Source organism: Halictus rubicundus, chromosome 5 (assembly GCF_050948215.1).
Source record: "Halictus rubicundus isolate RS-2024b chromosome 5, iyHalRubi1_principal, whole genome shotgun sequence".
Lineage (NCBI taxonomy): Eukaryota > Metazoa > Arthropoda > Insecta > Hymenoptera > Halictidae > Halictus > Halictus rubicundus.
Window position 1 is genome coordinate 7787661 of NC_135153.1, and position 19196 is coordinate 7806856.

At 44.0% G+C, this 19196-nt stretch overlaps 1 protein-coding gene across 4 annotated transcripts in view; it reads right to left on the bottom strand.

Moving 5' to 3' along the window:
- Positions 1-19196, bottom strand: part of LOC143354130 (protein kinase C-binding protein NELL1) — an 87017-nt gene that overhangs the window by 15750 nt on the left and 52071 nt on the right. For all 4 annotated transcript variants that reach the window (XM_076787918.1, XM_076787917.1, XM_076787915.1 and 1 more), the window contains exons 2-3: positions 12686-12904; positions 725-875 (exon numbers count right to left, since the gene is read on the bottom strand). In XM_076787918.1, the coding sequence (XP_076644033.1) occupies positions 725-875; positions 12686-12904 (370 nt within the window). The remainder of the gene's footprint in view (positions 1-724; positions 876-12685; positions 12905-19196) is intronic.

Sequence of the window (19196 nt, forward strand, 5' to 3'; positions counted from 1 at the left end):
TCCGCGGAATTCCAGGGGATTTCGGGGGCCGTATATCCGTTTGGATCCCACCAAGTTGAAGTCCCGGCGTGCTGAATCAACGCTAAATTCCGGTTGATCCGGCCGCGATTTCCGCTCGGCGGAGCGTGTTAATTACCGTCTAATGCCGCGGACACGTAGGTGCCGCGCATCCAATTTGTGTCAGCCGGGTCAAAACGACTAGACTGCGCGCCTAGCGTGCCAACAGAGGCTGCGACTACTTTCAGGTTAAGTGCTCTACACCGGTCCCGGCTCAACAATTGACACAGTAACTTCCTTAAGACTGGCTTTTCTACCATTTTCAGCTCGCGCCGGTGTCGCTCGAGCATCTCCAACCGGCCAAACCGGGTTCGCGCGAAGAACAGGCATTTATTCGGGAGTGTAACGAGCGAGAACATACTGTAGTCTCGGTTGGCATTGACCCGAGGCCTGCTCGACCCTCGATTCCCTCGACCCCCTCCCCTCTAGAGACGTAAATCCCGCGGAAACTATGCCCATCCGCTCGAGGTTCCGCGAGCAAAAACTATATTCCAGAGAATCCGGTGATAAATGGAGCCTCGGCAACGACACGGGGACGCGTTGTTCGCGAGCGCATTGCTGGAACGCTATTTCGCGTTGTTCGTTGCGATAGAGCTTTGAATTCCAGCGGAGCGGGGAACGAAGGGAGCACGGCGCACGGGTCGCAGAATGAAATTACGCGTCCTACCTATTGTTCCCATGTGAAAAGGCGACGATCGTCCCGGAATTGGCCTCCTCCTGTCGCAGAGCGGCGGCTATAGTGAATTCCGGAACCCGCCGGAGTAGTGTGGCCGCTCGTTCGAAGCTCGCCTCGTTCAGTCGGAGCTCCCTCTCCTCGCCTGCACAGTAGTAAAACTCGATCATTTCTGCGTTCCGCTCGATCCTGGCGCGCTAATAATCATATTACGCCGGAACGCCGGCTGCCGCGGATAGTTCTCCCGTGTTCCGAGCGACTCGGTACGAATAGCATCGATTGTTCGACGGTAGCATAGCCCGACCGAGCCACTCGACAGTCTCCCCGATACGGAAAATCAACGGCGAAACCACCGTACTGGCTGGAAACCTGTTTTCTTTTCCGCTCAAACTTATTTCAGCGTTATCCCATGGTTCAAGATTATAGTAGGTCGTTAAACTCGTCTCCGCGTCAGCTAAAATATATTAGGGGGACCCATAAGTAATCAATTTATTTTGAAATCTAAAACAAACGTTGTAGTAAATTCAGGTTTTTATTTCTTAATTTATTATATAATCTCCATCATTATCAACGACAGTTTGCCATCTCTCCTGCAGATTTTCAATCCCCCTCTTATAGAAATCCAAGGTATACTTAATTTTGGATCAGCTTCCACTAGAGATTTTAGGGTGTCATTATCAAATTGGTCGTCCACTTCGAGGCTTGTCAGAGAGATCATAATCACCAGCAGCAAACCTTCTGAACCACCGTTAACACGTGTTGACCTTCAATACGTCTCCATGAACATCGCAAATTTTCTTTGTTGATACCTTCGCATTAAATCCCGCGTTAAAATGAAAAAGTATGCAACGACGAATATGATGAAGGTACAGACGCCGCACAGTGAAATTTGGACGAAATCGGATTCAAAATCAAAGAACTTTCGATAGAAATGAGGTAGAGGGATGAAATTTTTTTTAAATTAAAGCTGAAACTTTGTAGAATATGGGAAAAATAGGGAGATTATGGTACGAACCCTTTTTAACCTTGAGAAAATTCGTTAAACTTGCACAATTTCAAGAAAATTGTGGTTTTTCCAATACCACGCGCGGAAAATTTTTTTTTAACATGCTATACATCATTTCCCATAGCTTTTTTCACGCTGATTTCAAATCTGGTCTCAAAATTTGTCTACGACCTCAGGATTTTGCAAAAAATAGATTTTTGTAAGAAAAACTAATGAAATCATTTTTTCGTTGAAATGATTGGATGGTAATAATCTCCCTATTCTTCCCATATTCTACAAAGTTTCAGCTTCAATTTAAAAAAAATTTCATCTCTCTACCTCATTTCTATCGAAAGTTCTTTGATTTTGAATCCGATTTCGTCCAAATTGCCCACTGTGCGCCGCCATTTTATTACAGGGTTGTAAAAAAAACGTAAACTTTTTAGAATATTTTGAACACAGGCTGCTTTACCGAACACTGTACAAGAATACGTGTTTCCTGTTCAACGGTCGGTACAGAACCAAAGGCAAAACAAATTCTTTGCAAATAATTGATTACATATGGGTACTATGATCATGCGGTGTACATGACTTCTTTATAAACGGAGGCCTTCGGTAGATTTCGAGATCAACTTTGATTTTTTCTGCAGAATAAAAATGAATTTCCCGTCCCAATAATTTTAATAGGTGGACAATGATTACTTTAAACACCAATTTCCAAGATAATCGCTTGCACCAGTTTTACAAGTTTCGTTGTGCGAGTGTCCGAGTTCAAAGTTGATTTGTACGAGATTGTACGAGACAGAACAAGAGACAAATTTGTCTTGGTTGAATGGATAGGCATTGCGCTTTCCTGAAGTTATGACAGCAAATTGTAACGTTTTTCGCAAGTTCGGGAACGGTTGCTAGCGAAAGAGCCGGCCGATCTAGGTCAGCCGAAATTTTTCTCGGCTCACATCGATCTCTAGGATTCACGGTGCTCCGCTTCCCGGTTACGCAATCACGTTGACATGGAAATTCGATTGGCTGTGGTTGCTGACTCGTTCGCTCGAATTCGATCCAACGAACCGAGGCCCTTTCTAGTCCGAAGCCTCCGCAGGCCTGGACTGTCGAATTACGGTTGTATATATGCATCGCGATCACCGAAATGCCTGCTGTGTTTTTCAGTCAAAATTCGGAGCCAGTAGATAGCAATATTTCGAGGGTAAATAAGCAGGAAATTTATTCAGAAGGAAGAGGAATATTTTGGGGTGAATTTTTAAGCTACGGTATATCATGGTGTGCTATCTTGAAGATTCTTCCCTCGGGATTCAATTTTTTAGAGATGCAGAGTGACGAAACAAGATTAGCTAAATTGGCTCCTAAATTCTCCAGAGAAGCAGACATTTTTTATCGAGCCGGCCGAGAAGTTTTCTCGTTTTCTCGGAGATGCGGAGCCGCGCAAGAAATTGGGAACTCTTCCAAGAGGGGGGTAACGAGGCACCCTAAAAATATGGTAGAAGGGCCAACGTAATGAGTAATACAGTTTTACGTCCCAATAGAATTATTTTTCCCCCGGATCTTCAGGGAAATGTACCGTAAACGTTTTAGTAGAACTCGACTCTTTCTCCTGCTGTTAAAAATTAAATTCTAGTCTGTGTCTGATCCAAAATACCATGGTATAAAAATTCTAGATGCACTAAGGAATGTTTACAATCACACCGACGGCATCTTCGTTCTACATTTAACGCGGTAAATTTGTCTAGACAAATAAATGAGCCTGGTGAGCGTTCTCCCGTTCAAATTCTCAAAGACAACGACACACAGAAATTCGAGCTGATCCACACCCCGTGAGAGGCCACCATAAAGAGCGCCCTTGACGATCCCACCCCATTCGCACTCGACAAATTGCGACAAACCATCGTCGCCTCGATATTTGCTCTCTCGGTTTCGATTCGCCGCGTAATATCGCGTGTCCAATTACTCGTGTAGCTGCGTAAACGGCTGCAGCCACTTGAGTGTGCGCTTGCGTTCGTCCCCCATGCGTCTACACACAGGGTGTCTCGGAAGGAAGAACACGTTGTGATTCTACACGGAAAAATAAGTAGAAACGAACGAATAACATTTTCTCGTTCGACGCTTCCTTCTCGAGAGAATCGAGTTTGAAAGTTCGACTGATTCGTCGAACAGGTTCAAGTAGAATTGGATGACCATGATCAGACGCGTCAGCTGATCACCACTGCGGGAACTGTAAACAGTGGCCCAATAACTTTTATTATTTCTTTTATTATTCGCAAACGAATTGTTGTAACATCCTCAAAAAGTCCAAGTCGTATGACCCAATATGAATAAAGCGGGCGTTTGTTAAAAAGTGCCCGAATGTTGTTTCGAATGATTACACCAAACTAATTGTCTCAGAAACTAATTGTTTTGACATAAGCAATCGGCACGAAAGCAAGTTGCAAAATTTTTGAATTTTTGGGTCCCTCTTTCCGCGTGCTTTCTCGCGTACGAAGACCAAGAATCATGCTTGCACCCCGCGTCCTGGGACACCCTGTAGAGTCAGTCGATCGGTATTAGAGAAACGCGCGGAGGCCGGGGCAGAAAGCGTGGGCGACGAGGACGACGGTGCAACGTCCGCGAAAAGCGAGCGCAGACCGCCTTGACGGGGGTTGCTCGGGCCAAGGGTGGCTTTCCCCGAAAGAAATTTCAATTACCGGAGCCACCCTCGCCTCTCGCTGCACCCTCCTGCACCCTCTCGCAACCGCCACGGTTTCGCGGAAGCGACCGAACCTCTGCGGTTTCCAACCTCGGCCCGAAGGGAACTTTTTCTTCCCCCTTTCGCCCTTCCCTCTCTTCCCCTTCGCCCCTCTCTTTCTCTCGCGCCGTGTAGCTCTCTTCGGTTCCAGTCTCGGATCGTTTTTGGTATTGTTCCAGCGTACTGTTACGCCGGTTTCCTGGCAAACTGCGGTGGCTCCGTTTCAAGACCGAATTTGGGCCCTGTTTTACTGTTTCGCTGTTTTACTGCTTCCGGCGGACCGAGGGCGACTCTCCGTCGACCAAAGTTCACAGGTAACGTTCTACTTTATTCAACGCCGGTTATCCAACCGTTCTTTCGCAAATTGTTCGCGGACCGGCAAGTTCGCTGTGGCAATAATATAATATGACAATACCTTCGACCACCGCATAGCTTCACCAAAAATATGCTTCAATCGATATCGACTTTTCGGACCACATTTTTCATTCTCGCGGTCGTTTATGGGGTTAACACGTTACGTGCCAAATATCAACACCAGAGATTCTTACAAAATCCGAGTAATTTAATTAATGAAACCACAACTGGAAATTTAAAATGCATTATAGGGGATGCTGTCTTAACCCTTTTGAATTCGATAGACTCCAATAAAATTCGGTTTATCTGGATATCTCATAAAATGAATTTCTCAACCCAGTCATATGTGACATATGAATATATGTGTGTTTCGTGTGGCAGTAATCATAAGCGTTGCTTTAAATATTCGTTATCGAATGCAAACGTCAACCGATAGATCTCTTGATTGTTTCGACAAGGAAGGAAAGTCGATTTGTCTATTTTTTAACTAGTACACACCCCACCAGAAAATCCGAAAAAATTCAGGAACAACCATACCATCACGTAGCTACCATAAAGATCGAAACAGTATCGCTCTTGGACTTCCTCAAAAAGGTACATATTCTGTTAGGTCGTCCCATAAGTTCGTGCCGTGGATATGTTTATATTATTCACCATTGAAAAGTATTTGAATGAAAAACCGCGGAAATTTTATAGTGACGGTATGACGTCTTTGCCAAAAAGGTCAGAGGAGGTTGTGGACCGAAAGGGTGATCACATATTTTATTTTTCGAATTTAAATGGTACAAGAGTAAACGGCACGAACTTATGGGACGACCTAATATAAGCATTGACTGGACTATGGGTTTGTCTAGTCACCGTTGTTTTCGTAGCTGCGAGACTGTTATTTCTCTATCCGAACATTTCGGTGATCGAGCAAAGACCCCCGGAAGAACTGGGAGAAGAGCCCAGGCAAGGGAGCCCATTGTAATCTGCGAACAAAGGCGGCGAACGATAGAGACCACGGACACGTGTCCGAGTTTTCTCTGGAACATGGAAAACAAGATTTCGCGATCCCCCTTTTGTTAGCCAGCGGGGAACGCTGGTTGGGAAGGCGTCTGGTTCTGGAATTGGGTGACCCCTTATAGGATGATTCTCTCTCTCTCTCTCTCTCTCTCTCTCTCTCTCTCTCTCTCGGTCCCCTTCCCTCAGGGGGTTCGGCTGATTTAATCTCCAGCGAACGGCGTTATTTATTTCAGAAACGAAGCAACTTTCGCTTTGACCGTCTTCCCGGATGCTAAATTAATGCCCCGGGGGGTCACTGATGGAACTTTCCTCCACCGCTAACGGCTCGAAACTCTTCGAACTCTCCCCCATTGATCTTGCGCTGGCCAACTTTCACTTCGTACTTTGTACTTGACTAACCTCTCAATTATAGATCGCGCGTATACACGGTGAATCGGGTCCTCACGGATCTGTTCGAAGACACACTGGTTTTCCGAACACTGTGTCGGATTAGTTAGCCTAAAAGTTCCTGAGCCAAGACTCCGAGGATTCGCGATAAGGTAGAGCGACCAGGTTACCGACAAAAATAAGCGAAAAATGATTTTACCTGCCTCAACTTTTACTGTCCTTGTATGATATTATTTTTCACTGGGAAAAAAGGGCTCGTTCGAAAGAGAAAGGTTCTATCCAGAGCGCGCTGGTCATCAGCTGACGAGATTATGCGGATATTTGCTAATATAAGCGTCAGAAGTAGGCCAAAAATTGACGATGAGCATGCCGTGAAATCCAAGCATTTTGATGAGTTTTCTGAATGAAATCGAGAGCAGCGGGCACTAGAAAATATCTCCAGTTACAAATTGAGCTACATTTCGTCTTGATTCTCTGCGAAATAAAGCCAAAAACTTGAAGCACGTTTCAAGATAAGATAAAGTTTAGTCATAGACTTACGACCCGTCGGATCAAGACCAAGACGGATCTTAAGTCAGTGGCTGAAGCGTCCGAGCAGTGAAATTTTTCGCGAAACCCAGCCCAGTCATGCATAGAAATGTAATAATGATTTGCGAATTTCAACGCAGCCGAGTGCTCGTTTACTGGACAGGTGAGCCTACTGCGACTTAAATGAACGTTCGCATAATCCGACAGAGACATTCCACGGATTATAGGGCCACGAAGAATCTGGGCTGGCGAACCAAATTCGAAGCGCACGGCGCAACAACGCTCGGCCGAAAATATTAATTAAATTCCGGCCCGCTGCGCAAATGCGAAATTTAATTATGCGACGCACCGTTCGTCGCAATTATTTCGACCGAAGCCTACGAACGAAAAATCTCGATTCTCTGGAACTGGAGATCTTGAGTCAGTGGCTGAAGTCTTTGAACGGAAATTATACAGCACTTGCCGACCTGCTGACTCTGCAAAAGTCACGTGACTACCCTTGGCCCTTAAAGTGACTATTGGGGGTACTCCCAAATGTATTTTCTTGTTAATATTCATTCGTTCCGGATCAGAAAATTGTTCTACAACCTACTTCTATCGGTAGGACATTGTCTACTAATTATACAGAAAAACTCACCCCCTAGGGATGATGACAAGGAGAACCTAGACATTTAATCATTCCTGACATACACCTGCATCATTTATCTTGAACCATTTTCATTAACTAGTAACCTCGCTGATTCGGTAAATAGAAAGCAACAATATATAATAATTCTGGATTGATTATGCGGTATGGCCACCACTTTCAATCATTATAATTCTTCATCAATTCATAGATAAATTTGGACCGCGTTCTCCAAGGGTGCTATTCTTGAACTAAGAAGACGACATCTAGAAGAAGCACCTTGAGAAATTCGTTGAAGGAAAATGGATAAATGAACTTCTGCATCCACGGAGTCAGTTTCACCGTTACCAAAGGAAAAATGGCGAGGCAGTTTAAGAAGAACGTTTCGCAGGGTCTGCAGGGTTCCATTAGCTTCTAACCGACTGTGAACCCCGGCCGATTGATCGGCCTCGGTTCCAGCGGGTGGTTGTTTATTGCTCGGCCGAACACAGGTGTCCGGTTACTTTATTAAGCCCGTGGCGCGTCTGAAACTGAAACTCGAGCAGAGACGGGTGTAGGTTGGCGCGCGCGAGAAGCCAACCAATCGAGCAGCATGCATCTTGCACTACGAATGCGGCACATGCAGCGGCGTGTGCACCGGTGCGCTTTAGCTGCGCAGGCGGCACGACGACGATCGTTCGCACGGGACCGGATCACACGGCTCGCTGGACGATCGACACGTCGACCAAACTGAAAAATTCATTTCCCTTCAGGGGACGAAAGCGGCCGGCTAATTGAACAACAAATGACGACGGGGGTGGAGCACGGGCCCCGATCATCGCGCCACGAAACTCTATCGGCCGTGCTCGAACGCTAATCGAGCATGTTTCCACCGATATACAGGGTGTCGCGTTACGAACCGGCGCAACTCGCCGCTCCACAGGTGATCCCCGGCTGATCATTAGACTGTGGATCTTCGTGCAAAATATAAACGATTCGCGTCGACTACAAGCTACTGGAATCGAATCAACATTTGCCTCCTCCCTTAACAATTCGAATAAGCTGATGATAATTGGTCTTTGGATTTTTATACAAATTAAAAATTGTCTGCATCAGTTGCGAGCTGCACAGACTTCCTTAATCATTTTAGCCCTTTGCACTCGAAGCTATTTTAACCCCGAAACGAAACATTTCTTCCGACCTACAATATTTCCCTTCCCTATATATATAAGGAAAAAAATATATATATATATTTTTTTCCCTTTCCCTTCCCTTCCCTATATGGATATATATTTTTTTTCATGTTGTACATACGAAAATGGCGCAATTTAGAAGTGTTTAAGTTTATTTAATTTAATAGTATAAAAAATGTTTTTAATAATGATACAGCAATTTTTAGTGGCGCCTTATTCGAGTGCCAAGGGTTAACAAGCTGCGAACAATCCAACAGTATTCTTTAATTCTTTGAACGCCTCGATTGTTTCGCTTTTGCTGTACAAGTTTTTTCCATAAATGCATAAAATCTACTAATCGTGCATAGTGTGCAAATTACGTTTCCTGTACTACCGGCGGTTTTTAGAGACCGAAATGAAACTTTACCCAGCGGTGATTTTCTAATGGTTCTTCTGGAATCAAGTTTCGGGAACCTAATTTCTTTCTGACACCGTTGCCGACGCTTGTGAACATTTTTTTACCAAATACAGCGAACTTTATCTGTGAAATGCAGAAGGTGTTTAAACTTGTGAACTGTCTGAATATTCTGGAATGACTAGTGATTTCTTCATGACAACGTGCATAAAATGCAACGGATTTGCATGGACTATCTCCATGCAAAGTGTGAGATTGTCTGTCGTTATTGTTGGAGTATCTCTGCAATATTTTATTGAAAGCGTTCGAAGGCCTTATGCAAATATCGAACATTGCAATAGTAATGATACCAGCGTGGTTTGTTGAAGAAGATTCGATCTATCACGATTAACACTCGATTAAATGCTCCTAGACCTTCTCAAGGGTTGAAGTGATCGACTTAAAAAGCAAGGTGTAAAAATAGGAAATTTCGAGACGTGAACAAGGGAGTGTTAGCGAAAAGGGTACCGCCAAAATTATTGAGCAGAAAGGGCAGCAGACGTTCACAGTCAAGGGAATTCCCTCCGGAGGCCCACGGCTGAAGAAACGTCGACGGTCTGTGAAACTGACCTTTCGCAATATCGATTAATCGCTCGTTACGTAACCATCGGACACCAACTGATAAGCGCCTATTGTTTTTCCAGTTTATCGCTCCCGTTCGTTCGTTTTGCGGCCAGGACTGATAACCGTTATCAAGATCGCGGTCAATGGTTCAATTCTGCTGCACTCGCGAGGTCAGGCAGCGCCCCCGAAAAATTAATCGCTGCATTATCTGTCGTCCGAAAACCAAAATAACCCCTCCGAAAATTCCATATTTTTGGCTCGGTGCTTCTTGCTCCAATTCTTCCTCAATTTAATCCGTCGTTCCATTTACCAAACCGGAAAACGTTCTACCCACATAATTGCTTTTATCCTTCACTTTAATTATTTTATTTTGTTACTTTAAGTATTTGATTCGCGCCGGAGTTTTAATTTCGCGAGACTGTATTAGAAATATGTTTGAAATTGCAGGAGTTGAGAAAGATTTACGGACTGTTTAACGAGTAACGTTGCAATTGACGATAGTAACGGCCAGTTGAAAATCAGAGGAAATTGAAGAAGCCGCCGAGGATTTTTACAACGGTGGATAAATCTTTCCCCGGACAGGGAAACTTTTCGAGGATCTCGTGTTCCGTCGGCACTCTAATTTCCAACGAGAAGGTACAGGAAGCGTGTTTGTGATTTACGAAAAGCAATAATCGACTTTACTGCTGGCAATGATTGCCGGAGAGGGGGAGATTGCCTCGTCGTGCTAGAAAACGACCCTCCGATATGCAAATCAGCCAGTATTCGGGTTAAGAGAAGCCAGTCCCGAAGTGGTTTCGACTCGACTCGACTCGACTCGGTTGCTCGTCCGTGGATTTACTGCATCGCGTACAGACGGGCACGCAACCGGTACGCGGGGGGCGTACCCTCGCACGATGATTTATTATTCGCGTCGCCGAATTTTATTGCGAGGGACCATGTGCGCATCACCCCCCGTGGAAAATATGCCCACGACGCCATGGGAAATCGAACCGAAAACATACTTCGGCTAACATTGCAAATATTGGATGATGAAAACGTTCAGGAAATTTTCAAGAAATAAAATTGCAGGATGTACACACACCCCTATTTTGAGGGCGCGCGAAACAGTTCTGTCTTACCATTTCAAATATTGAATGATGAAAACGTTCAGGAAATTTTCAAGAAATAAAATTGTAGGATGTAAACACACCCCTATTTTGAGGGCACGCGGAACAGTTCTGTCCTACCATTTAAAATACTGGATTGTAAAAAACGTTCAGGAAATTTTCAAGAAATAAAATTGCAGGATGTGAACACACCCCTATTTTGAGGGCGCGCGAAACAGTTCTGTCTTACCATTTCAAATATTGAATGATGAAAACGTTCACGAAATTTTCAAGAAATAAAATTGCAGGATGTAAACACACCCCTATTTTGAGGGCGCGCGAAACAGTTCTGTCTTACCATTTCAAATATTGAATGATGAAAACGTTCAGGAGATTTTCAAGAAATAAAATTGCAGGATGTGAACACACCCCTATTTTGAGGGCGCGCGAAACAGTTCTGTCTTACCATTTCAAATATTGAATGATGAAAACGTTCAGGGAATTTTCAAGAAATAAAATTGTAGGATGTAAACACACCCCTATTTTGATGGCGGGCGAAACAGTTCTGTCTTGCCATTTAAAATATTGGATGATAAAAAACATTCGGATGATAAAATGGTATATGATTTATTCAAATGAAATGGGCCACAGTTGCCCTGCTTGATTGAAAGGGAAAGTCTGACTCTCTCGAGCAAAATATTGTCACAGTTGTCGGTCCGACCGAAAGCGACGCAGACTATTTACTATTTACCATTCGGAACAGTATTTCCGCCATCCCTGAGCGAGGCTTATAAATCGGGCTATAGCTCGATGCGCCCTGTTATACCCTCGTTACATGTGTACAGTGCTGAATAAAAGATCAGATGGTCCTCGTGGATTCTCACGTGCGTGTCACGTGCGAGTCACGTGACTCTTGCCGAGACCATTGTTGGCGTCTTCGAATTGAAAGCTGTTTCCCGAACGTCTCCGGTAAAAGTGAAATGAAAATTCAACACAAGCATTGCCATATAGAAACGAATCCTGAACATATATTCCCCAATTACCTACGAAAGAATTTACGCAAAAGAAAAATTGTCCAAGACTATTCTAAGAAACAAATAAAAGTCTATTTCCCTCTTCTATTAATTTCAATAATTCATTTCACTCTTTTAACACTTTGACTGTCAAACTAGAAACCTCAAAAATTCCATAAATCAAAGTAAGTTATCTAATGAAATATATCTTGAAAAAGATTAAATGTATGATATTGAGCAGTCCTCCAACTTTCTCGCATTTTACAGTTCTTAATCTTTGGTGCAATAAATATATAATATTAACCCCTTAACGCACAGTTTTTTTTAAAAAAACCGGCCAAAAAAAATCAATTTTGGGTGGAGAATTTTGATATACTGCGCTTTTGTTTCATGGAAAAAGGCTATATTTTATTCTTGAATAAATAAGTGTTATAGCTTACAAACCCATGTAAATGATAAATATCAGTAAAACGATTTTTTTTCTTTGCTTTCGCATTATTTTCAATTCTCGATTATATTCGAGTGTGAAAAATTATAGCAGCATAAATACAACGCCGCTCGAATTATCTCGAGTGTGTACAGTTTGGCCTGTTTAGCGCGCTCGAATTAACTCGAGCGTACAAGTTAAGGGGTTAACATAAAATGTCATTTTAAAACCTGGACAATTAATTCCGTCACCCACATATGGGTGACATGGCAGTCAACGTGTTAATGCCTCCACAGTTTTGTATTTGACCAATCGATTGACGTCATAAACGCATGAAATCCAGAGTCTATACGCGACAATTGAAACAAAGGGACAGCTGAATGACGATATTTAGAGTCTTCTGGAGCATCGACCTCTGACAGAAATTTTCTTTTCCTCGGCTGGAGGAACCTCTGTTTTCGCCGGGGTGGGGGGTGGGGGCGGGGGTGCAACGCACCGTCGAAGGGCTCACAAACGCGATGCAATAATAAACGCGGTCCGTTTCTGCCTCGGTTACTGTTACGCGGAGATTATGTCTCTGTCGTAAACGCGAGACTCGGTGTTCCCGTTCGGTGTGCACACGTAAACCATGACTCACCCTGAAGATAATAAGCCGGCTTTAACCTAACCAGCCCCGGCACCTGTGTAACACCCTGCCGCGTCGTGTTGTGCAGCTGTAACGCTGCCAAGAGATCTATACCGCCGCCAGGATCGCTGCCCGTCCTCGATCTCGTCGACAGGACACCGGTGGTCTCCTCTGTGACGTCGGCTGCGGCCACCGGCGTCTCTTCCTCTTTCTTGTTTGCCGTGCCGGACACTGCGAAAACCAAAGAGAACGCTTGTTAAGTCGGATGCCAGCTGCCAAACAACAATTACAACGTTACACTAGACTCTATAGGCTGGCGCTCGCTGGCAAACGTCCGGCTTGTTTCGCTCCGGACGTCAAAACGTCTCGGCGAAACCGAGCCCCCTTCGCACGAATGTGTGAAATCTCACATTGGTGCCTGTATTTTGTAATACCGAACCATTGCACGACACGATTGTTGTGTAACTCTTAACGGTCCGGAAGTATTTCAAGTTTACTTCCAACCATGTCCAAGCTATTTTTCATAAGAACAGGAACTGTGGACTCGACATTTTTGTATCAAGTATAGAAAGGAAAATATTTATATTTTACTGAAAATTTATTAATACATACTTATTCAGATTAATAGGACAACAAGATGATTTAAATTTGATTTTTGCCACCATATACGGCGGCATATATGACGGCATTGGTTCGTTAGGGGCTAATCTCACAAGCTTGATGGGGCTTGCAGAACTACCCCTTTTCTACTCTTACATCTAATTTAAGAATCGTTCCTCTTTCCTAATATTTAAATATTTATTTTATTTATGAGACACACTAGTCATTTCAACGTACACATGAAAATGTGCTGTTGGCTTGTAGAAACCACCCCTCTTCTATTCGTACATTCAAGCTGATTCCTTGTTGTCTTTCGCATTGATTCACGGTGTAATATTTAACAGTTTACTCAAGAGTGGACAATGTCTTTTACTAAAATGGCACCTATTCTCTATCTATGATTTCTCACTATGAAATCACTGCTGTTTTTCCGCTAGACGGTATTCGACGGTTCGTAGAACCACCCCCTTCCTCTGGCTTCCTCTTCGCAAATCGCGCGAACAAATTGGCGAGTCGGCGCGCGATTAGCATCTGATCGAGGTTTCCAGACGGAACATTAGCATCTCCCCACCCTAAACGAGTCGGTTCCGCGAATGACAGCGGCTACTCGAACAGCAATAAAGTTCAATGGCGGTATTTCCACTCTCTCCAACGGTGGAAAAAAAAAATGCTAAGAGCAGTTCAAGAAGCATCCATCATCGACGCGTCCATCGAGTGAATAGCAAGACGGTGTTGAGGGGGAGGGAGGGGGATGGAACGAAGGGAAACACAGAGGGGGCTTAAAGGGAGAGGGGCGGGGAAGAAGCGATAAGGAAAAGAAGGGACAAGGTAGTCCTCTCGAAACCGGGGTGGTATCGATCGACTCTTCACAGTCGACGGTCGTTATCGGCCTTTCCGCGCTTTTCCTCGTTTCCGCGAGGCCTTCAACCCCTTCCTCGACTAGCTACACCCCCGGAACCCCCCGGTTCCCTTCCAGCACGACTCGCCGCACAACCCCGTAAACACCGCTTCGGATCGGTCTCTCTCTCGCTCTCTCGCTCTCTCTCTCTCTCTCTCGGTATATGAAAAATCCATTTCGCCTCTGTCGCGTCGCGTCGGGATCACGTAACGATGATTGAACCCACCCCCGCCTCGCCAGCCTTTTGTCGCGCGGAAAAAGGCTTTTCTTTTCCAACCCTCGTCAACCGACGCCACCCGCGTCCAACCTACTGCCAATATCCTTCTGTCCGATCGCCGCCAATGGGCTATCGCGAGCCGACAGCAGTTGACCGAGCTAATAAAAATGTTTGATGCTCCATCCCCCTCCTTCTTGCTCTCTCTCTCTATCTCGATCGCTATAGCGCGCTCGTTTTAGCTAACTTTTTCCCGCGCGATGCGACGGAAACCGTGGAAATGAGAAAAATATCGAGGATTCGTCGTTTTGGCACGGGGATCAATCGCCCCCTCCCCCGGGGGGGGGGGGGGTGCGTTCCACCCGTTTCACCAGAGACCCAATTGATTCCGCCACTCAACACAAGGTTGACGAACCCTGAACACGATGAGCATTTTGTAAAATGATTGAAACACAACCCGTACGGTCGCGCGAACCCCCATGTAATCGGTGTCCCGTGAAACTACCTGCTTCCATGTTTATTTCTCGCTTCTCTGCATCTTCTCATTGATTCGTTGCAACATTCAAGGGTTGAATTTGAGGTGGACAATCTTTTGTACGAGATAATCACACTTTCGTAATTTTTAATATCACATTCTTTTAATAGACTTTGGCAAGGTTCGATGGCCTGTACAACTACCCCTATTCCACTTCCACGTTCAAATTTGTTTCACGCTGTTTCCTCGTTGATTTACTATAATGTTTAATAACTGAATATAACTTGGACAATCTTCTGTAAATAATCGCCCACCTCTCTTAATTTCTAGTATCATCCAAATCATTTAAAACCACCCATTCCTCTCGTGAATCCGTGACAATGTTCGATGGACTGTACTGCTACCCCTATTCTACTTCCACATTCAAATTTGTTTCACGCTGTTTCCTCCTTGATTTACTATAACATTTAATAACTGAATATAATTTAAACAATCTTCTGTAAAAAGTCGCCCACCTCCCTTAATTTCTAGTATCATTGAAATCATTTAAAACCACCCATTCCTCTCGTGAATCCGTGACAATGTTCGATGGACTGTACTGCTACCCCTATTCTACTTCCACGTTTAAATTTGTTTCACGCTGTTTCCTCCTTGATTTACTATAACATTTAATAACTGAATATAATTTAAACAATCTTCTGTAAAAAATCGCCCACCTCCCTTAATTTCCAGTGTCATTGAAATCATTTAAAACAACCCCTTCCTCTCGTAAACCCTTGACAACGTTCGATGGCTTGTAAAACCACCCCTGCGATAGTAACGTACTTAAATTGACCAAATTTATGTATCCAACATTTCAATTCGTGGTGTAATATTTTCTGTAAAATCATCCCTCTTCCATTTTCTTTGAGCCCTTAGGCTGTGAACGTTTTTACAGTTTTTAAATGAACAGCATACAACAAAAAGACTACTCGAAAACCGTAATGAATTTATGTATTATCCTTCGGTACAGACATTTCCACGCTAAAAAAGTAAACCTAACAAGGAAATCCGACGAAAATGGATGTTCACTTGAGCCTCTGATTACGGAGAGAATTATTGCAAGAGAGAACCGGATCAACGATGAGCACTCATTAATTTGAGCCCCCTTTCCCAATCGCATTAATCAAAAGGAATCTCACCGATTCGAATCCGGGGGGGGGGGGGATAGCTGTGGCCATTAAATTTGAGCGGTCCTAATCTAATAATCCCGCGCCCGTGGACGATCTTAATTGTCAATTAACGGCGACATCCAGACGCTCGTTATTCAACCGTCTCCGGAGCCAGACTGATATCACCGCGAATCGCGGTTCTCTCCTTTATCTGCGCGCAAAGAGAAAGCCGGAAAAGGGAAACCGTGGAAAGTCGATTGCTCGCGGGGAAACGATCCTCTGAATCCCTCGCGCGTGTGTCTGTGTGGGTGTGTGTGCCCGTGTGTGTGTATTCGCTTGCGGAGCTTTGTAAGCATTAATCGAGCCAAATCGCCCGGTAAATTAATGGCGTTGCGCGGCAGCATTCACCGCTAAAAGCGGTTCGTTGTGCCAAACGCATACCTGCTGCACCTTTGATCCATTGGCGTAGGGTTCATTGAAACGGTCCACCGATGTTTACTCGCTTGGATATCGAATCGGCTCTGAAGACGCAAATCGTGCAACCAAAAAGACATTGCGGCAATTAAATGTTATTTCGGAATTGAGTGATCTTAAAATGATATAAATTGAAAATAATGAGGATTCCTTGTTGGCGCAATGGAAAGTCCAATAATGAACAAACATTACGTATGCGCAATTTTTATAAATCCTTGGCTCGATTAAAATGTCCAAGAAAATGGAAACGAAGCTTCTCTTAAATAATTCCACCAACGATCATGTTCTCGATACTGATTAAATATTTTCTGCAGAGGGTGGTGCAACTCATACGCAAATCAAGCCTCCCATCTCAACCCTTGAGAACCCAGCGCGCATTTGTCATCGACTAAAATCAAAAGATTTCGAATGACTCGTAAGAGAATTCGAAGAAAATCGTCAGAATAATGGCGTAGAAATTTTTTTACGGTTTCGGGGGAGGCAGAGCGAAGAACAATGGCGTGCAGACGGAATAATCGTGTATCCACCCCCGCGATTATGCGACTGCGGACTGGTTTGGTCGTTCCCTGTCGTCGGCGTCGGAAAAGTGGCACACGCCTGATCGATTCGGCGTTGTCGGGTTAACGAACCGTCGGAAATTTGGAAAAGGCGCCGCCTATGGCCCGTCTTAGGGGCACACGGGCTATCGCGGCGCTCGGAGATGCTATATACCGTGCTCTATGCTATAGCACAGTGCGATAGAGAGAGAGAGAGAGAGAGAGAGAGAGAGCAAGAGAGAGAGAGAGAGAGGGCACGGTCCGAAAACGGTCGGAACGGGACGGAATGGAACGGTGGCAGACTGCCGGGCGTCGCGACGCCCGCTATCGAACCGTACGTGGCATTATCGTTTAGTTCGAGAGACCCGCCAGAGAGAGGGAACGAGAGAGAGAGAGAGAGAGAGAGAGAGAGCGAGAGAGAGGCGAGAGGAAGGGTGGCGACGACGCAGGGATGGGCGAGCCCGCGAGAGGAATAACTCGCAAACAAGGAGGAACAACTGGACGCCCAAGTAGGACAGAGCTAATTTATCGTTAACGCCAGGGAAAATTACAAAAGTCCGTGCTCCTGTTTCGTCTCCTCTTGCAAAAAATCACGATTTATTCTTCCTGCCTAGCTTTCTGGGGAAGCTTTCTTTCATGCTATCTTGATTGCTGTTGGATTTTAAAGCCACGTTTAATGCAATGAGTGCGCTAGAATATTTCTGCGAAGGAAAAATGGTCTGCTTGGATCGCAAGAAACAGGAGCCAAAGAAACAGTTATCTTGCAAGACGTACTGCTTTTCTCGGGTGCAAAAATTGCATGTGGAAAATAGAAAATTGATAAAACGTTCGATTAGGATTTTAAACTTTTGTACGATATTCGATAATAGTTTAGATTAATACAATAAAATAGGAATCTAGATCAATTTTTCGATTTTTTAACAAGAACATACAAAAATGTTTAAAGAAATAAGGGTTGCTGTCATTTTAAAGACATAAGAGTTGCTGTCAATTCAATCGCAAGAAACAGGAGCCAAAGAGAAATTTATTTTGTAAGACATACTGCTTTTGTCGGGTTCAAAAATTACACGTGGAAAATAGAAAATTGATAAAACGTTCGATTAGGATTTTCAGAATTTTATCCTTGTGACAATTCTTAAATTTTTGTACGATATTCGATAATATTTCAGTCGTCTTGCTACTTCTCGATTCAATAAAATAGAAAACTAGATCAATTTAAATACACAATTGAAATACACAAATGTTGGAAGAAATAAGGGATACTGTCATTTTAAAGACATAAGAGTTGTTGTCAATTTAAAGAGATCAAAATTTCCGTCGATTATTTTAAAGACATAAGAGTTGCTGTCAAATTAATGGCGTAAGGGTTGTTGTCAATTTAAACAGATAAAAATTTCCTTCAATTACTTTAAAGACATAAGAGCTGCTGTCAATTTAAAGACGCAAGGGTTGTTGTCAATTTAAAGAGATAAAAATTCCTGTCAATTTCGATGCGTAAAGGTTTGTTGTCGATTTAAAGACAAGGATTACTGTCAACGTTTCTGTCCTAATTTGGTTAAGTCCGTTCAAGTTTGCGGGATTTTTTAAGGCCGTGGTTTCAGCCAGCCACCGTGTTGCCGTGTCTGACCGTGACTGGAGCATACTACTTTCCCGCAGGAAGTTGTAGAACACGGTTTGTTCGACAATGCAGGATTTCCAGTAGGCGAGTTTATCAAAGCGCTAGAGCCAAGCCAAACACGAATTCCAATTAAACTTGAACAACTGATTTGCAATGTGTACCAACAACTGTTGCAAATCCGATAACGTTAAATGACTGTTACAGCCGCGGATAATATTCCGTGGGCGCATTATGAATGATAAATGCCTGGTTCTCGCGCGAGAATGCGAAAGGTCATCATCCTCGCGTGTAGAATGTGTTCATTAAAGAGCGACGCGGTGTTACACTGAATGAATCCAACGATCCTAACCGTTCATCAATTTTCCTGGCTATCGTTGAAACATTGATGGTTCGTTCCTAACCCCCGCATCAACTATACATTTCCGATTCTGATAGTGCAGCTTCCTGCTCTGACACGCTCATCAATCAGCACCAACTAATTAATAATTTAAAATTAGACTTCTGCGAAATGGGGGAATACGTGAATGAAATGAACGATTCTGAATCGTTTCTCAATC